The following is a 24,908-nucleotide window of genomic DNA, read 5'->3' as shown; positions in this document are numbered from 1 at the left end:
CAAAACAAATAGAAGGAACCCAGAATAAACAGAGACATGCAGTGAAAAGAAAAAAAGCAATACGTAAAAGAATGGAGAAAGAGTCTTCATTCATGAAACAAATACTACGTAGAAGTTGTATTTTTAAAAAAATTTTAATTAAAACAAAAATTTTTTAAATTCACAGAATAAGCACAACTTTTTAGAAATTAAAAATATAACAGCAGAGGTTAAAAGTCCAATAGAAAGTCTGAAAGATATAAGTTGAGGAAATCTACAGAAAGTAGAAGAAAAAGACAAAGAAAAAAGGTTACTGAAAGAAGAAAAGAACAGAAAACTTATCAGTGAAATCACATAAGAAAATTTCTGAGAAATATAAGAGCATTTCTGAGAAATTTCTAAGAAATCCTGATTCAGAAGGTCCACCTAGTCCTCAGCACACGTGTAAAAAAAAAAAAAAAGAACCACACCAAGGCATATGGTTGTAAAATTTCAAAGCAATAGCAATAAAGAGGAAATTATAAAAGCTTCCAGAGAGGAACAAAGGTCACATCAAAGGCCTGAAAAGCAGGGCGGCACTAGATCTTTCAACCACGCACTGGAGGCCCGAGGTGATGTAGCAATGAAATCAAGCATCTGAGGAACAATACTTCCAGTCCAGACTGCTTTGCGCAGGCAAACTCTAGTCAAGTGTGAGGTATAGTAAGACACTTGCAGACACACAAGGTATCCAAACATTTACCCTCACATGCCCCTTTTCTCAGAAGTTACTGGGAGATGAATAAACCTAGAAACTCTAAGACACTGACTATTAATTTAAATAAAAATTATAATTTAAGTATACAGGCACAATAAGGGAGCAAAACCACGATGGGGGAGCATAACAAGAAAATCAGCCTCATCTTCCATCTTCCATAGTAGGGAGTTTATAGGTATCTTAAATAACAAAGCATGAGAGTACAAACATGTTATTAAGAAGTATTCAAGTGATAGCAGGAGAAACAGCTGAGTTGAAAGTGCTTGTCACCAGAGCAAAATGTTTTAGGTGGGAGGGTGGGGTATAACCCAGAGGCAGAAAGAAACATAGTACTACTCAACTGTTTAGATTATGTTTATATTCTATTTTGATAAAGATTAAATGTGAATTAAATTAATGAATGACAGGGTGTTCAGATCTTGCAAAGTATTCCTTTGAGAAGCTTAAATATCCTAGAAAAAAAGATAAACTGGTCCAGACATGGTATTTTTTTTGTTGTTGTTACTTTTTTTTAAGTTTGAAGAAACAACGAAGAAAGGAGACAGTGGCAGAAAGGAGACTGGGCACCTGAAGGAGCAAGTTCTCCCCCAAAAACACAGGAGTAAGGGGTCTGTCTGAAGCATGTGTATCCAAATCAGGCCTAGACAGATAGACAGAGAGACAGTGAGCTCTTCCTCCGTAACTGGGGTGGCGGATGTGAAAGAATCAACCGGCAAAAAAAAGCCACGGGGTGCGGCAGGAGGCCAAGGGAAATTGTGAGTGTCTGAGAAGGTACCAGAAGAAAATGTTAACTTCAATTTGATTAAGTAAACTTGATCTCAGAGCAGGAATGGACACACATTGTCTTAACTGATAGTATTGGTACTCAGTCATTCCTCTATGTTCCCATAAAACTCTCTAATATTTGCCATACCATATTTACACTAATACTTTAAAAAGGATTGGGTTTTCCCTAAACTATGAATCCTCAAGAACCTTCTTATCCATTTGTACTCAGACAACCCTGACTCACCATGGTGACTGACGTGAAATGCATTTTTGTTGTATAGATATACAAATGTTTTATTTCCAGATATACAAAATCATGTCAACATGCTAACACACATGTATTACCTTAAAATGTTTTTTATATGCCAGAAGTCAGCATTCAATAACTTTACTGTATATTTAAAAAATGATACATGATATCCCATTATAGATGACCCCCAAAAAAAATTCTTATTTAAACTCAAATTTAACATCTGAAGCTATCTTTTCAACTAAGTACATATAAAACCTAGACTCTGTTTGTGTGACGCCCATACTTTGATTAAACTCAGAACAGCAGGGAAGGCTACATGAATCTACAACTATTTTAAATTAAAGCTCAGGAACATTCACAATGAATAAAAAAATCCACAGCTGGTAATTAATATCTGCCCTGCCTACTAAAAAAAACTGAAAATTTTATGGTTTGAAACATCAATCTAATTGATTCAGAATTAATTTGAGCACAGTTGGTTCTGTTCATTAAGCACTTCCTAATATTTCAACATATTCTAATTTTACATTCTTTCTAAGAGGAAAATAATAGTTATTACTCACTCTGAAAAGCATAATATTAATGCTAATTTTTTAAATTCTGCTTTCCTCTTCATTACATTTAAGCCAAAAATAAATTTTCTTAGTAATGACCCAACACCGTTTCCATAAGACATTTCAAATCCATCTCAAATAGGTTCAGAGGGAGATGGTGAGTTAAATTTTTTTTTTTTCATTAAAGCAAGAGCTTTGTTTGCCATTTCAGTCTTGTGCTGAGTTTAGAGGATGTTTTTGATTGCTATTAGTTAAAATTCTTCTCATATTAATATAGTAGAGAAAATGAACTTGAAAAGTCTATCTTGAATGCCAGATAATGTCAATAAATCCTAATCTTAGTTTTACAATGCAGTAAAACAGAGAAGTATAATTATCTACATGATTTAAGCTGATCAACAATTTAGGACAAAATGCAGATTGGTACACCTGCATATACCTTTCCACAAATTCCACAAAGTGTATGTTGACCAACTAACTGATTGTTAGAGTATCATCTAACAAAGAACAACCAAACTGACATCTTCATAATTTCATCCTTTTATCCTTTCAAAAATGTTTCAGAAAATAATTTCCAAAATGCACTTTATAGGGCAACCGGATGGCTCAGCTGGTTAGAGCAGGAGCTCTTAACAACAAGGTTGCCGGTTCTATTGCTACAAGGGCCAGTGAACTCCGCAGTCCACAACTAGATTGAAAGCAACAGCTTGAGGTTGGAGCCCTAAGCCTCTGGTGGGCAGCGGGTTGGCTCAGTGGTTAGAGTGCGGGCTCCTAACACCAAGGTCACAGGTTCGAGTCCCACATGGGCCAGTGAGCTGCGCTCTCCACAATGAGGTTAAAAACAATGACTTGAGTTGGAGCTGAGCTATGCCCCACCTCAACTAGATTGAAAAAAAAAAACAACTTCACATCCTAGAAAAACACACTGTTCCCAACATTCCCCAATTTTTAAAAAAATGTGTTTTATAATATATTAGGCTGGTGGAAAAGTAATTATGGTTTTTGCAATTAACCTTTTAAACCACAATTACTTATGCACCAACCTAATATAAAGGTATCCTGACAATGGAGCTGTTAGGTCTACTTTTAAGGTCATATAAGCTAAATGAGTTCAGTGGCTCCCAGGTGACTTTGAATCTACAAGAACACACAAAAGCATCTCGTGAAATACCTGATTTTGACTTCAGGATAACCTGAATGGTATGTCCATCGTTGGTGACTTCACAGTCCCGGCAGACCACATAATTTGGTGAGAGGCGGACATCCAGCAATGAGGGGTCATATCTAGCTTCTCTTGAATTCAGGTTAATGGGAGACTGGTATTCCCCATTAGCATCAGGAAACACCAAGCCCCACTCAACACCTAAGGACAACATGAAACACATTTATCACAGGTTAAAAAAAAAGTTACAGTAAAATTTATCATGTAAAAACTAGTTTAAACACTGTTTATGACCCCGTACATTATTAAGAGGGTTATGACTACTCTCTCTATGTATATAGGTGAAATGTGGTCAGTGTGTGAATTTTTGCATTCATATTTTGAATGACATAATGTTATCAAATACCACATACAAAACCCTGGACTAACAAAATACTGTTTCTATTGGTCCACATAGATGTAGCAATTTATGATGCTAGGAAATTCAGGTAATCTTTAAATGATTAGGGAAAAGATAATACCACAAAAATGTCCTCTGCTCATCAGTTCAATTATGTGCAGTACTTGGCAAACACCTGTAACTCCCCACATGCTCGGTGAGAGCCCAAAACCACAGACCTGAAGCAAGGGAGTAAACACCTCGTATCAGAAATGCAAGTACAGTGTTTTGAAGTGTGCATATGCTATATACACATATCTGTATTCCTACATGTATACTATTTCCATATTTTTAAGTTAAAACTACAAATTCTACATTTTTTTTCAATAAATATAGTCAATATCAGCACCTGTGGTCAACTCTGTTAAGAGATCTACATCTTCAGGGATAAATTTAGAAAACTAAACTTCTTAAAAAGTCAAGCCCACTGATTGAGCCTGAAATTTAGGACATGTCTGGAAAGAGTCTTGTTAGTATCCTTCGGGGGGGGAAAAGTAGAGGCAGAAACACTTTCTTCTATCAAAGTCTTCATAGCAAACAAGAACGTAATACTTTCGCTAACACAGTATTCTCAAGGTGGTGAGTACAATGTAACATTGCTCCTTGTAGCTACTCAGAACAGAAATGTCACCGCCACAGCTCTCAGGCTCGCCCTCCGGAGGGAGGCAGGTGCCAACTGCTGCTGGACAAGAAAGCCCGGCTCCCCAGCGCTGAAGCAGGCAGCAGGCCCGCCCGCCGTCCCTGGAGCGCCTTCTGTCCCGAAACCGGCCCGGGGACTGGGAAAGCGACAGAGAGCCACGTGGGAAAGCGGGGACGCGGCGGTGCTCGGAGCGCGCGAGATCAGCGGCGTGCAGAGCCCTGCGCTGCGCCGGACATACGCGGCGCGTCGCCTCGGACGCGCTGTCCCGGGACCCCGGCCACCCAGCACGCTGCGGGTTACCTTCTTCGTAGCCCCACTCCACACCCTCCTCCTCCTCCTCCTCATCCTCTTCCTTCTCCGGGAAGGCGACGGAATCTTCGATGAAGCTCAGGTCAGCCATGGAAAGGTCGTGGGTCCTCTCGGCGCCCTCGCCGGCGGTGCCTGCGCCCCTGCGGGGTAAACGGGCCGGAGTGAGAGTGTGAGCGCTTGTGCGTGTGGCGCGCGTGGGGGAGTCTGAGCGCGTGAAAGTGCGCTTGTGAGTGCGAGCACACGTGTGCACGTGGGAGCACGCGAGTGTGAGTGTGAGCGCGTGTGCAAAGTGGGAGAGCACGAGTTTGAGTGTGAGCGCGCGTGGTGAAAGACAATGTGAGTGTGAGCGCGCGCGTGTGAGCGCGCGTGCGAGTGCGAGTGCGAGCGGGCGCGAGGCGGGCGGGCTTCGAGCCGGGAGTCGTCCGGCGGCGGGCGCGGCGGGCGCGTCGGGAGTCCCAGCGGAGCGCGGGAGAAGCCGCAGCTCCGGGAGCGAGAGCCGGCGAATTATAAACCCGGCCGGGGCGTGTCTGGCACGTGAGGATCCGCCCCCTTGGTTCGGTGGCCGGGGGACCCAGGGGGAGGACACCAGGAAAAGGCCCTGGGGCTACAGCGCCGAAACGAGAGAAAGAGCGGACACCGCTTACCCTTCCCGCTGGGGGGGCTCCCCACCCCCGTGTCCTGCGCTGATTGCGGGTGATCGGCCTCCGGCGCCCGCCGTCCCGAACCCCGCGAGTCACCCAGGGTCTGTCCACAGGACGCTGGTGTGCGGGGCCCAGGCCGGGCCTGTCTGTCTTCATCCTTTCTCCAGGAAATAGCAAAAGGGGCCTGGGAGGAGAGAGACGGATTGCCTTGGGTAGGAGAAGAGACGGCTGGGGGACACACAGAGAGGGTTTCCCCACTCTGAATCCTTATTTCTGAGGTTTTGTTGTTTTATTAGCCCTTGGAACACAGTAGAATCGAGTATGGAAAACCTTCCAAGAAACTTATAGTTCCTAAAAACATTGAAGAAAAAAAAATTGTTTTCATCTAGAGAAGTAAATATAATTTAGGGAAATTTTTCCATGAAAAAGTGTAGAGTAGTGAAAGGCAATAAAGCAAGCGTGTTTTGGTTTTAGTTTCAGACTGTGGGTGCTGCTGCAGACGCAGCTAGCTGTGTACACAGCTCTGATGCCTAATGAAATCGTGTAAATAATGAAATGCACACATTGCATAACAAACAGGAACTTTCCTGATCCAAAAAGCTCTCATAGTTACCTCACATACGAGCCGCCCAATCCAGTGTTAATGACTTCAGCCCCCTGTTCTAACGCCTTTTCTTTAAAAACTTAAGCTAATATCCCTTGAGCGGGTTAACACTGTTTTTAGAAGGTCTGTGAGCATAATCTCAGACTTGGATCTTCTGTAAAATTTATTTCTATATGCTCTATGCACTCACTGAAATGTCTGTTAGCAGTTTGAATAGTGGATTTCTAAATCATACCATCCTTATCAATGCTTAATTCCTCATATAAGGACGGAGGTACTCAGTTTGAGGATCTGGGGTTCTGTGCTCCACTGCCTGCTCAGCCCCTTTTTTTCTTAAAGCCACTTCACAGGCTATTAGAAATTTCTCCAGAAAATGGATTGGGACTGAAAGTGGGTGGGGGATCAATCTGCCCCTTTCTAGAATGTTCAGCATAATAAGTGAAAACTGTTGGTTAACTTTAGCTTTGAGGATAACCTGTGGATTTCATGTAATTCAAGTAATTTCTCTTTCCTCTTAACACAGACACCAGAAAGTCCACCCTTGAGCAGACTGAGCCACAGTCTGAGAAAAACTAAATGCATTCTTTACTCACTGCTTTCTGGGCGTTCTTTAGTGACTAGCCTCTCTCCCCTGCCCCTTAGTGAGCCTGGGCTTGACAGAAGCAGAAGTCTGTCCTAAAGCGATAGCTGTAAAAATAATAAACACTACCACAAACATTAACCATTTTTCACTGAAGTTCTTCCAAAAGGAATATTTCATTGCTTTCTCCTTTCCTGAAAACTTTTTCACAACGTTGAAATTTTTTTTAAGCTTTCTTTTAAGAAGTTCACACCTTAATCAAATGCTGCAGCTTATGGACCCCATGGATGGTTCCGTAATAAAATCATTTTGCCACCCTGAGCTCAGCAGTAATGCTCAGTTCCCTCTGGCCCCAACATGTACATAGATGCTACCTCATACCCATGTGTGACGACCAACTGCTCTTAAAGGATGACATGAATTACAGAGATGTTTCTTGAACCTTGAACCAGAGGACAGCAAAATCGCCATGGCAAAAAAATTCCATTTCCCATGAGTAAATAGTGTGCCATGTTTACAGCAGATTGGCTGAAAGGCTGAATTGTTAATAATGAATTTTGCAGCTAACAGACAATTTTGCATGTAGCCAACAATGAATCACCGTTCATAAATGCAGTTAACTACTAGACAAACATGTTTACCCATATCTGATCCTTCTAAATTTTTCAACATCGTGTGTATAATGTAACTCTTCCTTGCAAGCCTAGGGTACCCTGTCCAGCAACATATGAGCCATTCCACTGTGCATCCAAATAGTCAATTAACAACCTTAATTGCTTTGAGACTGTGTGCTTCAGAATTCTGCTAATTAACAGCACCTTAAGACCTTCTCCTCTCAGGTCCCTGTACTATATTATCACTAAAGATGGAATTTCTATTTCTAGCTGTTACAGGGTATCTGTCACCATAAAACCTAAACACACAGATCAAAGATATAGGCCAATTCTTTGATTTATGAAATAGAACAAGCACACCTAAATCTAATATCAGAGAATCTAAAAATATTCACCCTCTGTATTTGAACATAAGTACTCCATACACCCCTCTATATAATTTTAATGCATTTCGGCCTAATACCATATTTGATTCCTAAGTTAACTTTACATTACTCACTTTTAGTGTTTGCATAACTGAGGTCAAATCACATCAGTATAACAATTCATTAAAAATAACACCTATATAACTAATTGCTATGTGGTACTAAGAGAACATAAATAGAAATACCTCAAAGGGACAAGCTAAGCTAGATGTCAAAGGAACAAAGAGATATTAAGATTGGTCCTAGCACCCCGTACCTTCACAACATGCATGGGATTTGCATGGGCAGTGATTGAGCGAATAGCAATCTAGGCATGAGCAATGATGCTGAATAATGGCAGTCATCATTGTAGATCCATTTTCTCCTCCAAGTACCTTCTGTGACCTGCCAACACCAATCCAGATTACTCAAAAAATGTGAGCTTCCGTGGGCTCCTGTCTGAAGTAAGACACTGCTCTGGTCGTTTAGTTAGCTAGTCTGATTTTTGTTTTGTCAGTAAAGGCATCAAAATTTTCCTCATTATACACATTTTGATTGCTGAAAGTTTCAATCATCATTTATAAGGCAAGACATTCTGATTCTTTCATATTTGTTTCTTCATCTGATTAGTCTTATATTTTGTCTGCTTAAAGTAGTGTTTATACGCCTACTTTTGTTTCAAGTCTTCTTGGTCTTCTGTCTTCAGAACCATCAGCTTTTAGTGTTGAGTTGAGTGGGCGGTGGCAAATTATACTCTTGTCATTCACTGCTCTGCTCTGTGAGGTGATAGCTCACAGCGTTGAGTAGGAGTGCGTGTACCACTTCCTCATAGAAGCTTTAGTAATTACCATGTGGTTCCACCATCATTGTTGTCCCTCTGCGCCCAAATTACCGAGTCCAAGAGAGGTACTGCTCCTTCAGTCTAGATCCTGGAATGAAGAAGACCCACAGAGGAGAGCGCAGACAACCAGAAGTCGACAAGTTATTCAGTGAGAAATAAACCTTTGTTTTACAAGCGACTGAGATCTGGGGGTTGTTTGTTATAGTGGCATAACCCAACGCTGACTGTTACAGTAGCCCATCAGGTAAAGGCGAGCTCAAGAGTAATCTTTATTTGCTGAACTGCTTTTTTGCATGTCTTTTTACCTCTCTGGCCTGCAAGGAGACTAAACAGTCTAAAACAGTGCCCTTATCAACACCTTGCAAACTTCTTAGAAGCCCTGGTGCTAACCAGGATCCTCACAACCTCACCACTCAGTGAGAAAGCCCATTCCCATAGAAAATCCCAGTCTCCTTTAAGTAGGCATGGGCCATCGCTCTCTTCCCTTCCCTCCAATCACACCAGTTATGCCTGGAGCCCTACACCTACTGCAGCACGAAAACAACAGCAGCTGAAGTTGGGATGTTGCAGATGACTATTGATGACTCCCAAAACGCCCTTCTCTAGGGAGCCTTCCCAGCATTTGCCAAATGAAATCCCTACTCGAGTGGTTTAAAGCTTCCGTAACACTCCGTACAGATCTCTAGCCCTGAAATTAAGATTGTGTTTTAAATATGTCTTGATGACCTTGTCCAATAGCCAGTGAGCTCCCTGGGAGCCAGGGGTGCATCTCATCCTCTTTGTAGCCCCCACAGAGCACATGGGAGGCACTTAGGAATTAGTTTCCCTGTGCCACCAGCCATACGGTAATCTGGTTAGCCTTTATAAATACTAGCGCAATAAAACTTCTGATTACTAAGGCAGAGGCTTTCAGGATACAGGGGCCACAACACACATAAAGGGAGTGGTCAAGTTTACTTGGTGGCAGGTGTGTCAATAGGGGCTTCATAAAGGAAGTGACATGTGAGCTGGGTCCTGCAAGATAACCAAGTGCTCTTTTGCCCACAGAAGAGAGGAGGAAAGGAAGTAAGAAGACATGCCAATCAAAGTGAAAAACAAACAACAAAAACGCAAATCTAGAAGCCAGTGTGGGTTCACTTTTTGATCAAGATTATTTTTTTCTATGATGTTAATAGAAGATTTTCTATGGTGTAAATAAAAGTGCAAAATGACACATTTAAATAGTATGTCTATGTTTTAAAGATTTTTATTTATTTATTGTGTACTTTTTTATTTTATTTTATTGGGGAAGGGGAACAGGACTTTATTGGGGAACAGGGTGTACTTCCAGGACTTTTTTCCAAGTCAAGTTGTTGTCCTTTCAATCTTAGTTGTGGAGGGTGCTGTTCAGCTTCAAGTTGTTGTCCTTTCAGTCTTAGTTGTGGAGGGCACAGCTCAGCTCCAGGTCCAGTTGCCGTTGCTAGTTGCAGGGGGTGCAGCCCACCATCCCTTGCGAGAGTCATTGTAGTTGAGAGGACGCGCTCCAACCAACTGAGCCATCCGGGAGCTCAGCGGCAGCTCAGCTCAAGGTGCCATGTTCAATCTTAGTTGCAGGGGGCGCTGCCCACCTTCCCTTGTGGGACTCGAGGAATTGAACTGGCAACCTTGTGGTTGAGAGCCCACTGGCCCATGTGGGAATCGAACCGGCAGCCTTCGGAGTTAGGAGCATGGAGCTCCAACCACCTAAGCCACTGGGCTGGCCCTAAAGATCTTTTTAAACATAATTCAAAATAATCTCATGACATGAAATAAAATACAAAGTAAATGATATGCTTAGATGAGCACATTGTGTTGACAGAACAATTCTAGAAATGTACTGAGCCCTTTTTGACATGAAGAGAAGCTGCAGTGGCCCAATTAGGATCACCCCTTGGCCACACTCATACTGCAGTTCCCACAGCAACTGGGACACCTCACTCTGCCCACAGCATGCGGTTGGGTGCAGGAGATGCAGGGATGCCTGCTGTGCAAGACGGCAAACCAATTCACAGAATAATGTGAGCACCGTGGTTTTCTCCAAAGCTGGCTGCCATAATTTCTGTCCTCCTGTAGACACGTGCTACCTTTCCTTTGAAGGGGGCGGCTATTTTATCTCCCCCTTGAATCAGAGCTGGTTTTGTGAGTTGCTTTGTCCTACTGACTGTGGTAGAGTGACCCTGTGCGAGTTACAGGCTTAGCTTTTAAGAGGGCTGGCCAATCCCTCTTTTGCTCTTGGAAACCAATCTTCATGTAAGAAACCCTACTCCCCTGAGCCCACCATGCTGTAAGGAAGCCCACGTTAGCCCATGATGACACATGGAGGAGCGCAGAGGCACAGATGTAGGAGTAAAGCCCTCTGGGACCTTCCAGCCCACCTTAGCCACCAGCTGAATGCAGCCAAGTGAGGGACCCCAGCTGACAGTATATGGAGCAGGAAAATGGCCCATCTGACTCCTGCTTGAATTCCTGTCCCACAGAATCATGAGAAATTATAAATCATTGTTTTAAGCCACTAAGGTTTGGAGTGGTTTATTACAAAGTGTAGATACTGAAAGCACACACTTACTATATTCCAGGTGCTACGCAAGCACTTCCCATACATTGTTTCCCTTAATTCTAGAAGAGCCTCAATACTATCATCCCATCTTCAGATGAGAAACCAAGGGTCAGACTCGTCCACGGCCACAGAGGTGGTGAGTAATCTGAGGTCTGTCTCTCTCCAGCCTCTGTGCTGGGAACCACCACACCTTCTGCCTTCAGAGTTGGTGAACTCAGCAAATGGGATTCACCTCCGCCAATGGAGGCAGGTGGGTCGTAGGAACACGATTAGCAACCAAACACCAAGTCCAATGCACACTTCAGCCCTCCTGCATCCTGCCAATGGGCAAATTGGGAGATACGCTGGACTAGTCTTGGCAGCTGGGGTCAGAAGGCCTAAAAGAGAAGGGTAAAGGAAACTAAGTTGGAAAACGAGACATATAATAACGAAACTCTTTTTTAATTAATAGACTTTATTTTGAGCAGGTTTCAGTTGCAGAAAAATTGAGCAGAAAGTAGACACAGCTGCCATATACCCCTCACCTCAGCCCAGTTTCCCCTTTCATCAGTACCTTGCATTGGAGTGGTACATTTGTTACAACTGATGAGCCAATAACAATGATCCATTATTATTAACTGAAGTCCATAGTTTACATTCGGGTTCACTCTTTGTGTTGCACATTCTATGTATAATTTTAAGACTCCACCTGGGTATGGAAAATGGAATCAGAGTCTGGAATCCCATGCTGACAAAATTTGCTCCTAAACCATCCCTACTCTGCAGCCATGCCTTGGTCCATCTCTGTTTGCTCTAGGTCCAAGCCCCGCATCCCATCCATACCCCACCTGCACCACGTCCTTCTGTCCCGGTTGTTGTAGCCCATTCTCTAGCTTTGATGCCTTGCGTCGTGCCATTCCCAGGCCCTTATCTTCAACCTCAGCCTCGCCCAGCTAAAACTACCCAGGATTTGATGTCTTGATAGACGGCAGAGTCCTCTCTCAGTGGCTGGTGATGTACAAATCACCTATTATGTGTGTAATGTGATTTAAGTCATTATTTCATTATAATGTGAAAAAGGTATATTTTTTATAGATGAAGCAACTGAAACTCAGAGAATTCAGTGCTTTGCCCACAATCACACAGCTAAAAATGGAATAGTTGAGCTCAGAACCAGGTCTGACCAGCTCTACAGCCAACATTCATTTCATAACCTTTTCCCACCTACAAGTCTGGTTTTTGCAACCGTTGTACCAAAAAGCCCATTCAAAGTGTCATTAGTTACTCATCCACTCACATTTGCAACCAACTCTCAATGGGATATGAATTGAGTGGCTACTTAGCCATCTAAAATGCTACTCCTCAAAAACAGAAAGCATTCAAGATGTTTTGTATTAAATATTTCTGTTCCATAAAGAGTTTGTGTAATGAGGAGGAACCAGGGACACTAATGAAAGACATAAAGCAATAAACATTTTTAATACTAATGGAGCACAGCATGATTACATTGTGACTGGAACCCCATTGAGTAGCCTTCACTGAATATTACGTTTAGCATAATTACTATCAGTGATGGAAGAGAAAGTCTAGCTTGGTGCTGAGTACATACTAAGTGCTCAGACGGACTGTACAAGTTCCGACTGGGCCTTAATTACTTAAGGGACAGGAACACTCAGCATTATAGTTTGATGCTCCCCACCTTGACAAGGTGGTAACAGAAAAATAGACCAAAACTCCAACAGGAGAGACTGAGGTGAGTGACACACACAATATTCATCAGATATTAAGGATTATTTCAAGTGGTCCTCTTTAAAAGCCTTGATGGAAACACTTATCTCGTTAAATGTATTGTTATCATTAGCATAATATAATGTTGAAAGGCAGTGTGGTATCATGGTGTTGTTGCTCAATAAATTTTTATCTTGAGGAAGTTAATTGATCCTTTCTTTGCCTCGATTTCCTCATCAAAAGAAGGAGGACAATAATGGGACCAAACCAGAAGTGGTGTTGGGAGGATGAAATAAGACAGATAATGCACTAAGCTAGAACAGTCAGTTTTACGAGAATGCTTGTTTTAAAAATGCACACTTTTTCCAATGCAGTTGATACATTAGGGAACAATTTGAGCACAAGATTTCTCTGTTTGCTCATGCCACCTTTCTCTGTGAAAAACACGAGATGAACCCAGCAAACGGCACCCAGTTGAACAGTGTCATGTGTGGAATACACAGAATGCACACGTGCACGTCTCAAACATCTAGCAGCTACCTCAGTTCACTGGGTGTTAGGAGCCAAGCCATCATCATCTGATGTTACAAGTGTCTGTCAGATTGTGGGTAATCTTCCTTCTAGCCCTTCAAAAGCTGTCATCTTTCTAACATCAACTTCTACAAACAAACGTCAGGTCTTTTCCAAGGTAAAATGATATTATTTTAGCATTCAACCATTTCTTAACCTTTGAGCATCTGTTAAAAAAAAATACTGTTCCATCTTATTAGGTTCCTTTTTGTTTCTTTTTAATGTCACTGATGAAGTTTTGAGTGTTGTGCCCCTAAATCCATTTTCCCTATATACCCTGTGGTTGTTATTGCCAGGTATGCATAGCACAGTGGTTTTTAAGAACACATTTGTCATATTATAGCAAAATTGAGTATATGTGGCAGGTAATAAGCTCTCAATGGAATTATAAGAAACTGGCATTTGGCATATATGTCTTGCATATTTTCTTAGATCACTTCATGTGTGAGTTAATTTGATTGATTATTATCACTGAGTTTGAATATTATCCCTGTTGTTATTAGTAGTAGTTGTAGTAATACTGTATTCATGTTCAGGAATCTCTTTATAATAATTAGTGCATTTGTGAGATTGCTCAAAGTGTGCTAAACAATACAGGAAGAGCCATCTTAAGGATGTCAGACGTATTGCACATGTAAGTAACTTGACCCCTTTGAGACCTCAGAATAAAATAGGACGTGATGGTCATCAGCAGGTAACTCTAGGTATTTGACTATAAGATAGTTGGGGTTTGGACAACCACATGTGTTCAGGACCAGTTATCCATGCGCCTCTTTAACCAGTGCTCACACAGATGGGGCATATTTACATCTTGGGTATAAAGGAAGTAATCATGTCCACCGAAGGAGATGAGGTCACTAGAAGAAGGCAAGAAAATCATTTGAGATGAGAGCTTTATGCACACTTTCTGTCCTACTTTTTATGTTCTTTCAAAATCCCAAGTCACGTGTGAACTACTTTGAAGGCACAAGGAGAATACAAACACAAGTCTTCAGGTTGTTTCAGGCAGTCAGTCCGTCAGCACTGCAATCCTCCTGTTCTACCGAAGCTTTCATGACCTGAACTTGCTATCACCCATCCGTCCATTCACCCAGGTAACATTTGTTGATTAAGTACTCGGTGATAGATACTGTCCTAACAACTTGGGACACCATGCTGACTAGAACTGGTCTTTGTCCCTAAGGAGCTTACAACATTGAAAATGGTATACCCACACTCAGAATGCCTCAAGTAATGACCTTGAGAAGCAGGCTTTACAAATCATGGTGGGACCATTGGAAAAGTCCCAGAGCTGACAAGCTTTAGGGTTTCCCGCAGAGTCCTCCATAGGGAAAGCTCCGACCCTAAATCAAAGGACAACCTTGTGTAGCTTCACTGTGAAAGAACTGTGCACACGAGTTGCTTCCTTCACAGTCACGCATTATGACATTGACAAGAATAGCATTCTCTTCTACATGAAAGGTGCAAATATACTACAAAAACATCAACCTATGCTTGTAAAAAAGAAAAAGTCAATACATATGAAAGTTCTTGAAAATTGTAAATAATTATACAAATGTAAATTAGCTTCATAATCATTACTGTTGCATTGCTTCTCAAATCATATCTAAAATAAAATTCATTCCCAACTCACCCCAGCTACCCTCACCACCTCACTTTTCTTATGTTCCTTATTGCAACGAAGAAAGCCACCATTCATCCCATGTTGAAGCTTGGAATCAACTTTCACTGCTTTCCTTCTCACAATTCCAATATTCCTCTCTAGTTCAGTCCTGTTCATTCCATTTCAAAACATGTCTTTCAACCCCTGCCTGCCTTCTCATGCCACTGCTACTATCATAGTTCAAAAATCTGTCGACTGTCATCTGGACAACTCTCTCTCTCTATTAACAGCCTGTCTCTTTCCTGCTTAAAAATCCCTACTGACTTCCTGCTGCATGCAGTATATAAGATCTACTTTCTTTAAGATGGAACAGAAGGCCCTGAAAAAGCTGGCCAAATCCAACCACCTAGCCTCATGCAATTTATAATTAAACCGAACTTTAACCACACAAAACTTATCATTAACTGCAAAATACTCAAGGTTGTTTTCATGCCCTCCGTGCCTTTTTGCATAACATTTTTTCTTTGACTCATTCTCTGTTTCTGGGTGGATTTGAGGATGAGGGAGATGACAGGAACACAGGTGAAGGAAGACTCAGAATGGGTGAGTGTATGTGCCTCTTGTGGGCTGGGAACTGATTGAAAATGTATCTCATCTGTCTCTGTATTGTTAGGATCTAGTTGGTTCCCAACCTAGAATAGAAGCATAATAAATCTACAAACTAACAACTTTAAGACACTATTTCTATCTCTACAATGTTGCAAAATAGATCCGCCAAAGGCAATCAAAGATTCAGCCTCAAAGAATCAGACTACCCTAGGTGGGTCCCTTGGACAACATCCAGATTTCCACTGAAAGGATACCCAGGAATCTTTTGCCCGTTTCAAATGTCTTCCATGACTTTTCCTGACAGAAGAGATCTTGAAGATTCCTTAATTTTATTATTTCCTTTTTTTTTTTTTTTTTTTTTTTTTTGAATTTTTGTAAGAGTTTATTTGAGCCAAACTGACGACATATGCCAGGGAGGAAGATCTCAAATGCTCCAGAGAATAACAGTTTTGTAGCTTTTTTTATGCATTTGAAATTACGCAGGGCTCGCAAGGAAGATGACATTACGTGAGGGTGGGAGAAAGCAAGGCGGGGATTTGATTACAGATGATTAAGATTATGTGCTCTCTTGAGGGTTGGTACCCCCTTCAGGAGTATTACTTCTGACATCTCAGAGGTGTGTTAACCTAAATGCACAAGAACAATGGACAGAGCTGGCTTAAAACCTTTCACTAAAGAAGTTATAAGGCTGGGGTGTGACTACCCACCACCATCTGCCAGTTAGGAATTTATGATCAGGTAGGTGATCCTGCGAGGTTACTTTCCATAGAGCCCCTTTTTTCCATCCTCAGTTCCCCCTTTTGGTCATAAATCAGTCTGAAGGATGCACCAATCACCACCCTTTGGTCGATCGTGTGTTCGCAGCGCTAGGAAGGAAAGCCATTCCTAGGAAGTCTCAGTATCGATGTTGTCTTGGGGACCATTGGGGGTGGGGCAGTACTGTAACTATGGGATCTGAGTTGATGCAGAATGTTCCCCAAAAAGAAAACGGGCAGATAAATGGAAGGCAGTCAGGTCTTATGGCCTTCATTGAACAAACAAGCAAGCAAACACTGGATCATTTCTAGCCTATAAACTATCATAGAAGATCCTTAATTTTAAAGACAAATTTCAGAGAGGTCATGTGATTCCCCCAAGTTTACACGTCGAGTCTCTTTTTGATGCTTGACATTCTTTCCACTCTCCACAGTCTTTCAGCATTTCTCTTCAGCTAGAAATTTCCAACCTAGAACTCTAGCAAGCTTCTCTTACCTCCTCTAATTGATGCTCTTTGGGTTTCCAAGTTTCTCTCTGACAATACACTTCCTTGGAGTCTATTAGTAGGGACTCCATAACAGTTCTTTTGCAATTGGTGGAATTATCCTAAATGTTCATAACACAGTGAAAAATGCAAACACTTCCAGCAATGACTCTAATAGCTTCACCATCTGTTTTTCTAACAGCCTCATGTTTTACTAACATCTACAGAGTTGAGTCTTGTTCTGCTATAGAGAAGTCTTCCTTTCTAGACTAATTTTTACAGTCATCCCAAGTGAACAAAATTAAATAATGTCAGTGTGTAATTTCTGTGAGAAAAAAAAAATCCTAGCTCATTTTGTGACCCAGAAAAGGAATCTCTCACAGTGAAATAAACGGACACGAAAGGTATTGAGGCACAGTCATATGACAACTGAACTGCTGTTCTAAATTATCAACATGATTCTGCAGATTCTGAAAGAGTCTCCTTGTGGACCGTGTTCAGAATATCTGAGAGCAATGATTACACTCCTTGTGAAAAACTAAAATGGCTCCAAATCAGTTTGACCCTCAGAAGAATTCTTTCCAATGAATTAACAGCAGTGGTTCTAAGGTGTGGGAGAGAGTGAGAGCCAAGAATCATAATTTTTAAAATCCTGTAAGAAACTTGATGAGAACCCGGTGTCCCTGACTAGTAAGCACTTCCAAGTCCATTTACATTTGCAGTTGATAGAAACCGTGTGCGTTTGTAAGGACTGTGAGAAAATGGCCCCAGCTGTATTCTGGAACTCCCTAAGAAGGAAAGAAACTTTTGTTTCTTGGTTACACGAAAATAAAGATCTGTGTTTCATTGTATCTACTGAGAAAAAACTTTTGTCTTCCTGGCTACCAAGAATATCCAGGCCGGTCTCCTTTTCCAATACACTAAAATGCAATTCCTCCCTTTTTTCCTTTCTCTTTTCAGAACTGCTCCGGTACTAACTGAAGAATTTTAAGGGGTCAAGCCAAAAAACTTGTGATCGAAATGTGGGTTTTGATAGCATACATTGAAAAAGGAATTCCTTATGGATATGGCTAATGGATAAGCACCGACAGGTAAGACCCTAACTAAAAAAGTTCCCAAACAGATAGCTAGACACATTTCGGTTGGGAAATGATGTGACGTCAGTAAAATAGATATGGATGTGTTCGCCAAATTCTGCAATAATAAAATTAAGAAAGCTCCTCTTGGAGATTAAAAAATGTAATTTTAGGAAAACTAGAAAGGCCCACTTTGTACAATTAATACGCTTCAAAAAATTATGTAACTTAACAAATTCATAGTTTCAACAAAGATTTAGATAGATTCATGGGCTCAGTAGCAAAAGGATGTTACAAAAGAAAATCACAAAGATACTTATGCCTCTGGGGTCTAACACATTGGGAAATTGTGTCCCATTGCTGAACGCCTTTTATACGACTGCACAATCTGAAACTCCACCTTTTCCTTATTCTTATGTTAATGTTTATATATTCTCAGTGAAATCTGTGAAAAGTACCACTGTTGAAAGCCAAGTGCAAATAAAACATTAGGAGCTCAAGAATGAGATAATGATGGAATAGAGGAAACTTTGAATAAAGACTGGAAAAGGCAGAATCATTTGGAGTCAACACAGAAAGTCTCAATTTCACTGAATAAAAAAAAGTCATCCTACAAAAATAAGAGACAAATGTCCATTGTCAAGAGAAACATTTCTCACCTTATGTGAAAAAATCTGAGGTCTAAAGCAGTGGTTTTTAAAGTACGGTCCCTAGAATAGCAGCATCAGCTTCACCCGAAAAATTGTTAGAAAAGCAAATTCCTGGGCTCCATTCCAGACTCACTGAATCAGAAATTTGGGAGGTAGGGCCCAGCAATCATGTCTCCACAAATCCTCCAAGCTAAAGTTTGGGAACAATGGAACTCTACTATCTAGACCTCTACTATCCATTAAGATAATTACTAGGTACATGTTGCTGTTGGGCGCTGGAAATGTGGCTAGTCCAAACTGAGTCGTGCCAGGAAGTATAAAATACACGTTGGATTTCAGAAACTCAGTACAAAAAAAATAAATAGAAGATTTCACTAATGTTTTTATATTGATTAGATGTTGAAATAATAACGATTTGGAAATAGGTTAAATAATATATATTATTAAAATCAATTTTTTTAAAATCTTGCTGCAAGAAAAATTTTAATTACATATGAATTGCATCATATGTCTATAACACTGCTCTAGAGCAAACTTCTGAAAAATAAAAAAATTAGCTCCACAAAATTCATATAAAAAATTATGTAACTTCTACTTGAATACTTTCAATGGCAACGAATGCACAAATTAGCTCTTCCATTTCTGGAGAGGTCTTTCATGTATTGAATTAAGATCTACTTTGCTGTAACTTCCTGTTTTGTTTTTGTTTCCTTTTTTCTGGTTCTGACCTCCAGAACTATACAGAATAAGGACAACCCTTTGCTTTATGATGATTCTTCCGTGTTTTATAACTTGAACCACGATCACCAATGTGTCTTGTCTTTGCCAGGTCGAAAATATTCCTGGTACTATCATTTGTCTATGTAATGCAGGATTTCAAGAGCTTCTGCTTTCATGGTTACTCTCTGCTGGCCATTCTCCTCTCAGTAATATTCCTCATGTAGGAAAAATGGGCCAAGTATTGGAAATGGGCCAAAGTGATTTCTGGTGTCTCTTCAGTGGAGCTGAGGGCATTGTTACCAGACACTCTGAGATTATGTAATGCCATAGCAGTGTACTTTCAATTGCCTTTGATTGGTTAGGTTATTTCACAAACTTGTAGAGACAGAGTTTAAGTTATAGAAAATGGGTAGCAATGCAAACGTCGAATAACCATAGGAATGCAAATGATTCCTGTTCATGGCGATGCAACTGAATTTTATCGGGCAGAGAATATAAATCTCTGTAAGTCACAATCTCATTTTACGTGGATTTTAATTAATGAGTTAAATAAAACATTTGACACATATTCATTTTATTTTTGCAGTTTTACCTTTTTGAAAGCTATGCTTTAACACCGTTGACACAGGATTCCCAGAATACAGTAAGATACACTAGACGTCGTCCGAGCACCATGGTCTCCGCTATGCTTGCCTGCTTACTACACAGCTCCTAACTCCAGAGCTTTCTAATGACCTCATTAGCACTACTGACACACTGAGTTGACGAATTGGTTGAAGAAACCAAACAATTCTTTTCTTCACAGTTGATACTCCAGCCAAGCTTCCCCTAACCTATACTTTTATTTTATAACTCAAATGCTAGAGGTTTTTTTTCTTACCTTTATGCCTTTGAGATTTAATGTTGAGCATTTGAGCACATTATTTCAAGCCTGAGGAAACCACTGTCGTATTGTTTGTCTTTATCAAAGTACAAACCAAATACCAAAACCACTCAGAACACAAGAGAGGCTTTGGTAAGCGGGGTCTGCTTCCAGGGTTGGGATGGGAGAGAGGAAGGAGGGAAAGGAATTTTTTCCCCAGAAACAAGGTCAAGCAGAGCCTGGTGCAGGTGTTGTGGGGCCTAAAGCTTAGATAATCTGAGGGTGGAGCATCCTTTTCAGGAAGAATAATGCAAAATTGTCCATTCTCTTTACATAATGTTATATGTCAATAAAATGAGTCTCCTCAAAAGAATAGAAAATTGAAAGAAAAAAGTTGCTAGACCCCCTCCAAGGTCCTGGCAGGGGGACCCATGAGAGTGAGGGACCCTGAACCCAAGCTTCTTTGGCTTTCTCCTAAGTCGGCTCTGAAGTCGGCTAACTTGCTGACAGAGAGTTGTCTGTACCTGGTAGTGCCGGCTTTGTACCTATGTCAGAATGCTTATGTCATTCATGTCTGTGACTCCCTCTTAGGAAAGATACATACAGTGGAACCTCCATATCTGTGTTCTGCACCCACAGATTCAACCAACCGCAGAGCAAAACTACGCTGTTGCTGACGTGTGCTGTGCAGTTAGGCCTATGGTAATTGCGTCTGTACTGAAGTGCAGACAAATACAGTAGAACAACTATTTGCATAGTATTTACATTAGGTATTATAAGTAATCCAGAGATGGTTCTAACTGTACGGGAGGATGTGTGTGGATTACATGCAAATACTGCACAATTTTATGATTTGGTATCCCTGATTTTGGTATCTGAGGGGGTCCTGAAACCAATCCCCCACGGATACCGAGGGACAACCACACAAGACTCTATGCATCTATTTTTTTAAAATCATTTAAACATTATTCTCAACTTATTCTGTTTTCCCTTGTAGATGTATCATAGCTAGCTATTTCAAATGCCTGAAGTTTACTTAGGTTTTTCCTAGAGTAAAACAATGGGGCAATCACTCTGAAATCAACAGTGAGGTGAAACTGAGGATCAAATTTATAAAAAACAAGATAACTTAATTTTGTAATTAAAAAGCACTAATAGAAATTTTCAAAAGAAACCAGTTCAGGGCCCTGAGGGCAGCAGTAACATCCTAGCTCCCGTGGAGGTCACGCTCCCCTGCAGCCCTTATGGGTGGTGATGAGCTCAGCAAACTCAGATTTCTTACCCTGTCCTACCCACTTTCACCTTCCAATTCAGTATCTTTAAACACATTAAAAGAAATGTCCAAGGGCCCTGAAAGTAAAGACAGGTCACCAGAGGGAAGCAAGAGAGAGTCGGTGAGGGAGAAAGACGTCCCCTTTGCCCCAGTGGAAGAAGGGAACAGACCTACTGTGAGTCAGTGCTCATCTTTGTAGTAACACAAGGGAAACCTCCCAGAGTCCCTTTCACCTGCTCTGGTCCCACCCCTTCCTCACGAATACTCACTCTCCATGGGCAAGGTTGCCTTGTTAAGAGGTAGAACATGATGCTACAAATCCATCTCCGTGCTGTTTTCCCAGGAGCTGAAAGAAGAGGATGGTCTCACTGTTAGGCGTCTGTGTATGAATGACCATCTGGGGAAGAGATTGTCATCACTGCTGTAGGTGAAGGCCAGGGTGCATGTGCTCACCGGGCCTGAACCCACGTGTCCAGCTCAGCCCACTTCTGGAACGTTTTGTGACGCAGATGAGCCCCCTCTTCCAGGTCAAGTCCCCCACTTCATACCAAGAGAAGTGGCCTATGTAAGTCCACAGACTTGTAATGGTACAAATGTTGAATCATCAGAGCATGTGCTCAATGACAGTAGAATTTGGAAGGTCCTTCCCTTTACGCTCACTCTACTTTGCAGCCTGGTATTATTTAGGACCAAATTCCAGCTTCACCGCTTGCCAGCATGTATCCTTAGCAGATCACTTGAACTTCCTAAGCCTCAGTTTCCCCTTCTGCAAAACACTATAAAATATGATAGCAACATTTACCTTATATGTGATTATGGAGATAATGTATTCAAAGAGTTTCCCACACTGCTCAGCACACCTTCAGTGCTTAAAAAACGGTTAGCTGCTATTATAACATTTGTCATTTGGCATTATAATGACTTTTTAACAGTTATTTTAAACATAATTTACATAACATAAATTTATCTCTTGAAAGCGTACAAGTCAATGGTTTTTAGTATGTTTACAGAGTTGTGCAGCCATCACCATAATCTAAGTTGAGAACACTTTTATCGTCTCCAAAAGAAACCTGCCCCCATTAGCAGCCACTCCCACTCCCCCACCGGGAAGAACCTCCAGGACGATGCTGAACAGAACTGGTGAGATTGGACACCCCTGCCTTGGTGAGGGGCACTCAGTGATGCAGTCAGACTCTCACCATTCAACAGGACCTGTGCTGGGGGTGTTTCGCAGATTCTCTTTATCGGTTTGAGAAGCTCCCTTCTATTCTTAGTTTGTTGAGTGTCTTTATCATAAAAGAGTGGTAGATTCTGTCAAATATTTTCCTGTGTCTATTGAGATTATCATGTAGTTTTTGTCTTTTATTCTATTAACACTGGGCATTCCGTGAATTGATTTTCTGATGAGCAGCCGGCTGACAATGCTCCCTGGTTTGTACCCCAGGTTGCTCTTCACTCTCCTAGGCACCTTTTCCAGCAGCTGCCTTGAAAGATGAGGGAGCAGCACACAGAATGGTCCTGTACTAACTGGCTTTCCAAGCCCACTCCGTCCTTCCACTATTTGCCTGACACTTCTGCCACTGCAAGGTGTGTCCTCATTTCCCACTGTCAACAGTTTAAGGGGTGTGTGTGTGTGTGTGTGTGTGTGTGTGTGTGGTGTGTGTGTGTGTGGTGTGTGTAGGAGCGGTGCATCCACATGTGTGGTGAATGATCACATCTGTGTGTCTTTGTATGTGTACATGTAGTGTGTGCGTGTGTGTGTGTGTGTGTTTGTGTGCGTGCGTGTGTGTGTGTGTGTGTGTGTGTGTGTGTGTATGTGTTTATGGAGTATCCTGGTCAGGGTATCAGAAATTGGAACGCATTAAGAGTATCGTCAGGATGGTAACTAGACTTCCCATGGTGATCACATTGTAAGGTACATAAATGTCGAATGACTGTGTTGTACACCTGAAACTAGTATAATATTGTATGTCAACTGTACTTTAATAATAAATACATGTTCAAAAGAGTAATGTTGTCAGTATTGATGGGTTAATTTTTGTTTTTATAAAGCATTTCTTAAGCATCTTTGTGTACAGATTATCTATTGGTTAATAAACTATCATCTTGAGGTATTTTTCAAATTATGCATTTAGAAGTTAACATGTCATCAAAAATATATACTCTGGTATTTGCCCCTAACCCAGGAGTAGGAACTTTGTTACTGCAATTGAATATAAAGATGCGGAACCATTAACATTACATGCCCAATAGGTCTAAGTCTTGTCTCTCTCTAAGGACACAAATTTTTGCAATCTCTTTATTATCACCAATGGATACACATTAGCCAGATTATTGTTAGAGAGATGAAATTTAAGAAACTACATCCATAAACTGAGTTCTTTATTAAAATAATACTTCTCCCATTAATTCAGTTAACTCTCTTGTCTTTCTTAGTAAACATCCGTTAACTCATTCTAAGAAAGCATGTATGTAAACAGAAGAATATTTTCTTAAAACTAAACAAAAAATTTCTTATGATCGTAATAGCAATCATTTCTGGGTCATAAACACAAGAGCAATCCACATTGAAAACAACAGTTATGGTTTCTAATGATCTAGAGAAACCATATGTCTTTTTAACTGTTCAGTCGTTGAGGAGAGATGAGCACAACAGTGAATTTTTTCCTTTTTCTCAACACATCCAAATTGCACTGGCAATGAATATGAAATCCTTTTTTCAGAGCTATTACAGAGTACATGTACAATACAGTACAAGCCAGACTGCTATTAGTTTTGCAGCAAAGAAATGTTTCTATCATATGGTCCTTATCAAGAGAATTAAATAGAAGGATTGATAACTGGTGCATAATATTCTCTCATGAGCTAGCTTTTAAATGGATCACATTGTTCTCCATTTTATTGGAAACTGAAAATAGATGCTGTACTAGCAATGTTTGCGAAATATAGCACATTATCTGGAACTGACGGGTGGGGTGGGGGACAGTATTTTCCTTTATAAATCAAGCCTCTAGCAGAACCGTAAAGTTTTTTAATCTGACAGGAGCTTTATCTAGTCCAAGCCCGTCATTTTCTGTCTGAGGAAACAGACATCCAGAAATATTAATGGACCAAAGTAAAACAACTATTTAGTATCAGAATTATAATTCCAGCTGTAAGAATTCCTGTTTCAACGTAAGCACATTGTACGTATTTTTCCCTGAATAGAAAATTCAATGGTATCCGCCACACCCTGTCCCCTGAGCACTGACAGAGAAGTCCCGAGACCCACAGACTACACAGCAATTGTCCTTACTGCGTGGACCCAACAGGAACCTTAGCCTCAGCTCTGGCTGCTTCAGTCTAAGATACAGAGAAAGGAATCAGGAAAGGCTTTTCCCTCCCTGATCCAGAGGGGCCAACATTAATTAAGGTTCCTGCCTTCCCAGAACCAAGGTGACAGTTAGGCACATTCAGTCTAAAGCCAGCCTGCAAGAGC

General features: G+C 41.1%; 1 protein-coding gene and 1 long non-coding RNA gene across 5 annotated transcripts in view; one reads left to right on the top strand and one right to left on the bottom strand.

The window, feature by feature from the left end:
• CA8 (carbonic anhydrase 8 (inactive)) overlaps window positions 1–5,354 on the bottom strand; it is a 93,957-nt gene extending 88,603 nt beyond the window's left edge. For 2 of the 3 annotated variants that reach the window (XM_074318547.2, XM_019716202.3), the window contains exons 1-2: window positions 4,853–5,354; window positions 3,483–3,674 (exon numbers count right to left, since the gene is read on the bottom strand). In XM_074318547.2, the coding sequence (XP_074174648.1) occupies window positions 3,483–3,674; window positions 4,853–4,952 (292 nt within the window). In that variant the 5' untranslated portion in view covers window positions 4,953–5,354. Of the gene's footprint in view, window positions 1–3,482; window positions 3,675–3,994; window positions 4,080–4,852 lie in introns of those variants that run through there. The other variant, XM_074318548.2, reaches the window with a different exon arrangement.
• LOC109437174 (uncharacterized) lies at window positions 4,805–23,438 on the top strand. Of its 2 annotated transcripts, XR_016021720.1 has the most exons (4): window positions 4,805–4,943; window positions 17,810–17,940; window positions 19,882–19,938; window positions 21,774–23,438. It is a non-coding gene; the product is annotated as an uncharacterized LOC109437174 (long non-coding RNA). The 2 variants fall into 2 exon arrangements; XR_012491602.2 differs by lacking the exon at window positions 19,882–19,938.
• Window positions 23,439–24,908: the final 1,470 nt, after the last annotated feature.

The sequence above is a fragment of the Rhinolophus sinicus genome, chromosome 7 (genome assembly GCF_057876585.1).
Source record: "Rhinolophus sinicus isolate RSI-liver-muscle chromosome 7, RSI-T2T, whole genome shotgun sequence".
Taxonomy (NCBI): domain Eukaryota; kingdom Metazoa; phylum Chordata; class Mammalia; order Chiroptera; family Rhinolophidae; genus Rhinolophus; species Rhinolophus sinicus.
This window is presented reverse-complemented; position numbering and strand designations above follow the sequence as displayed.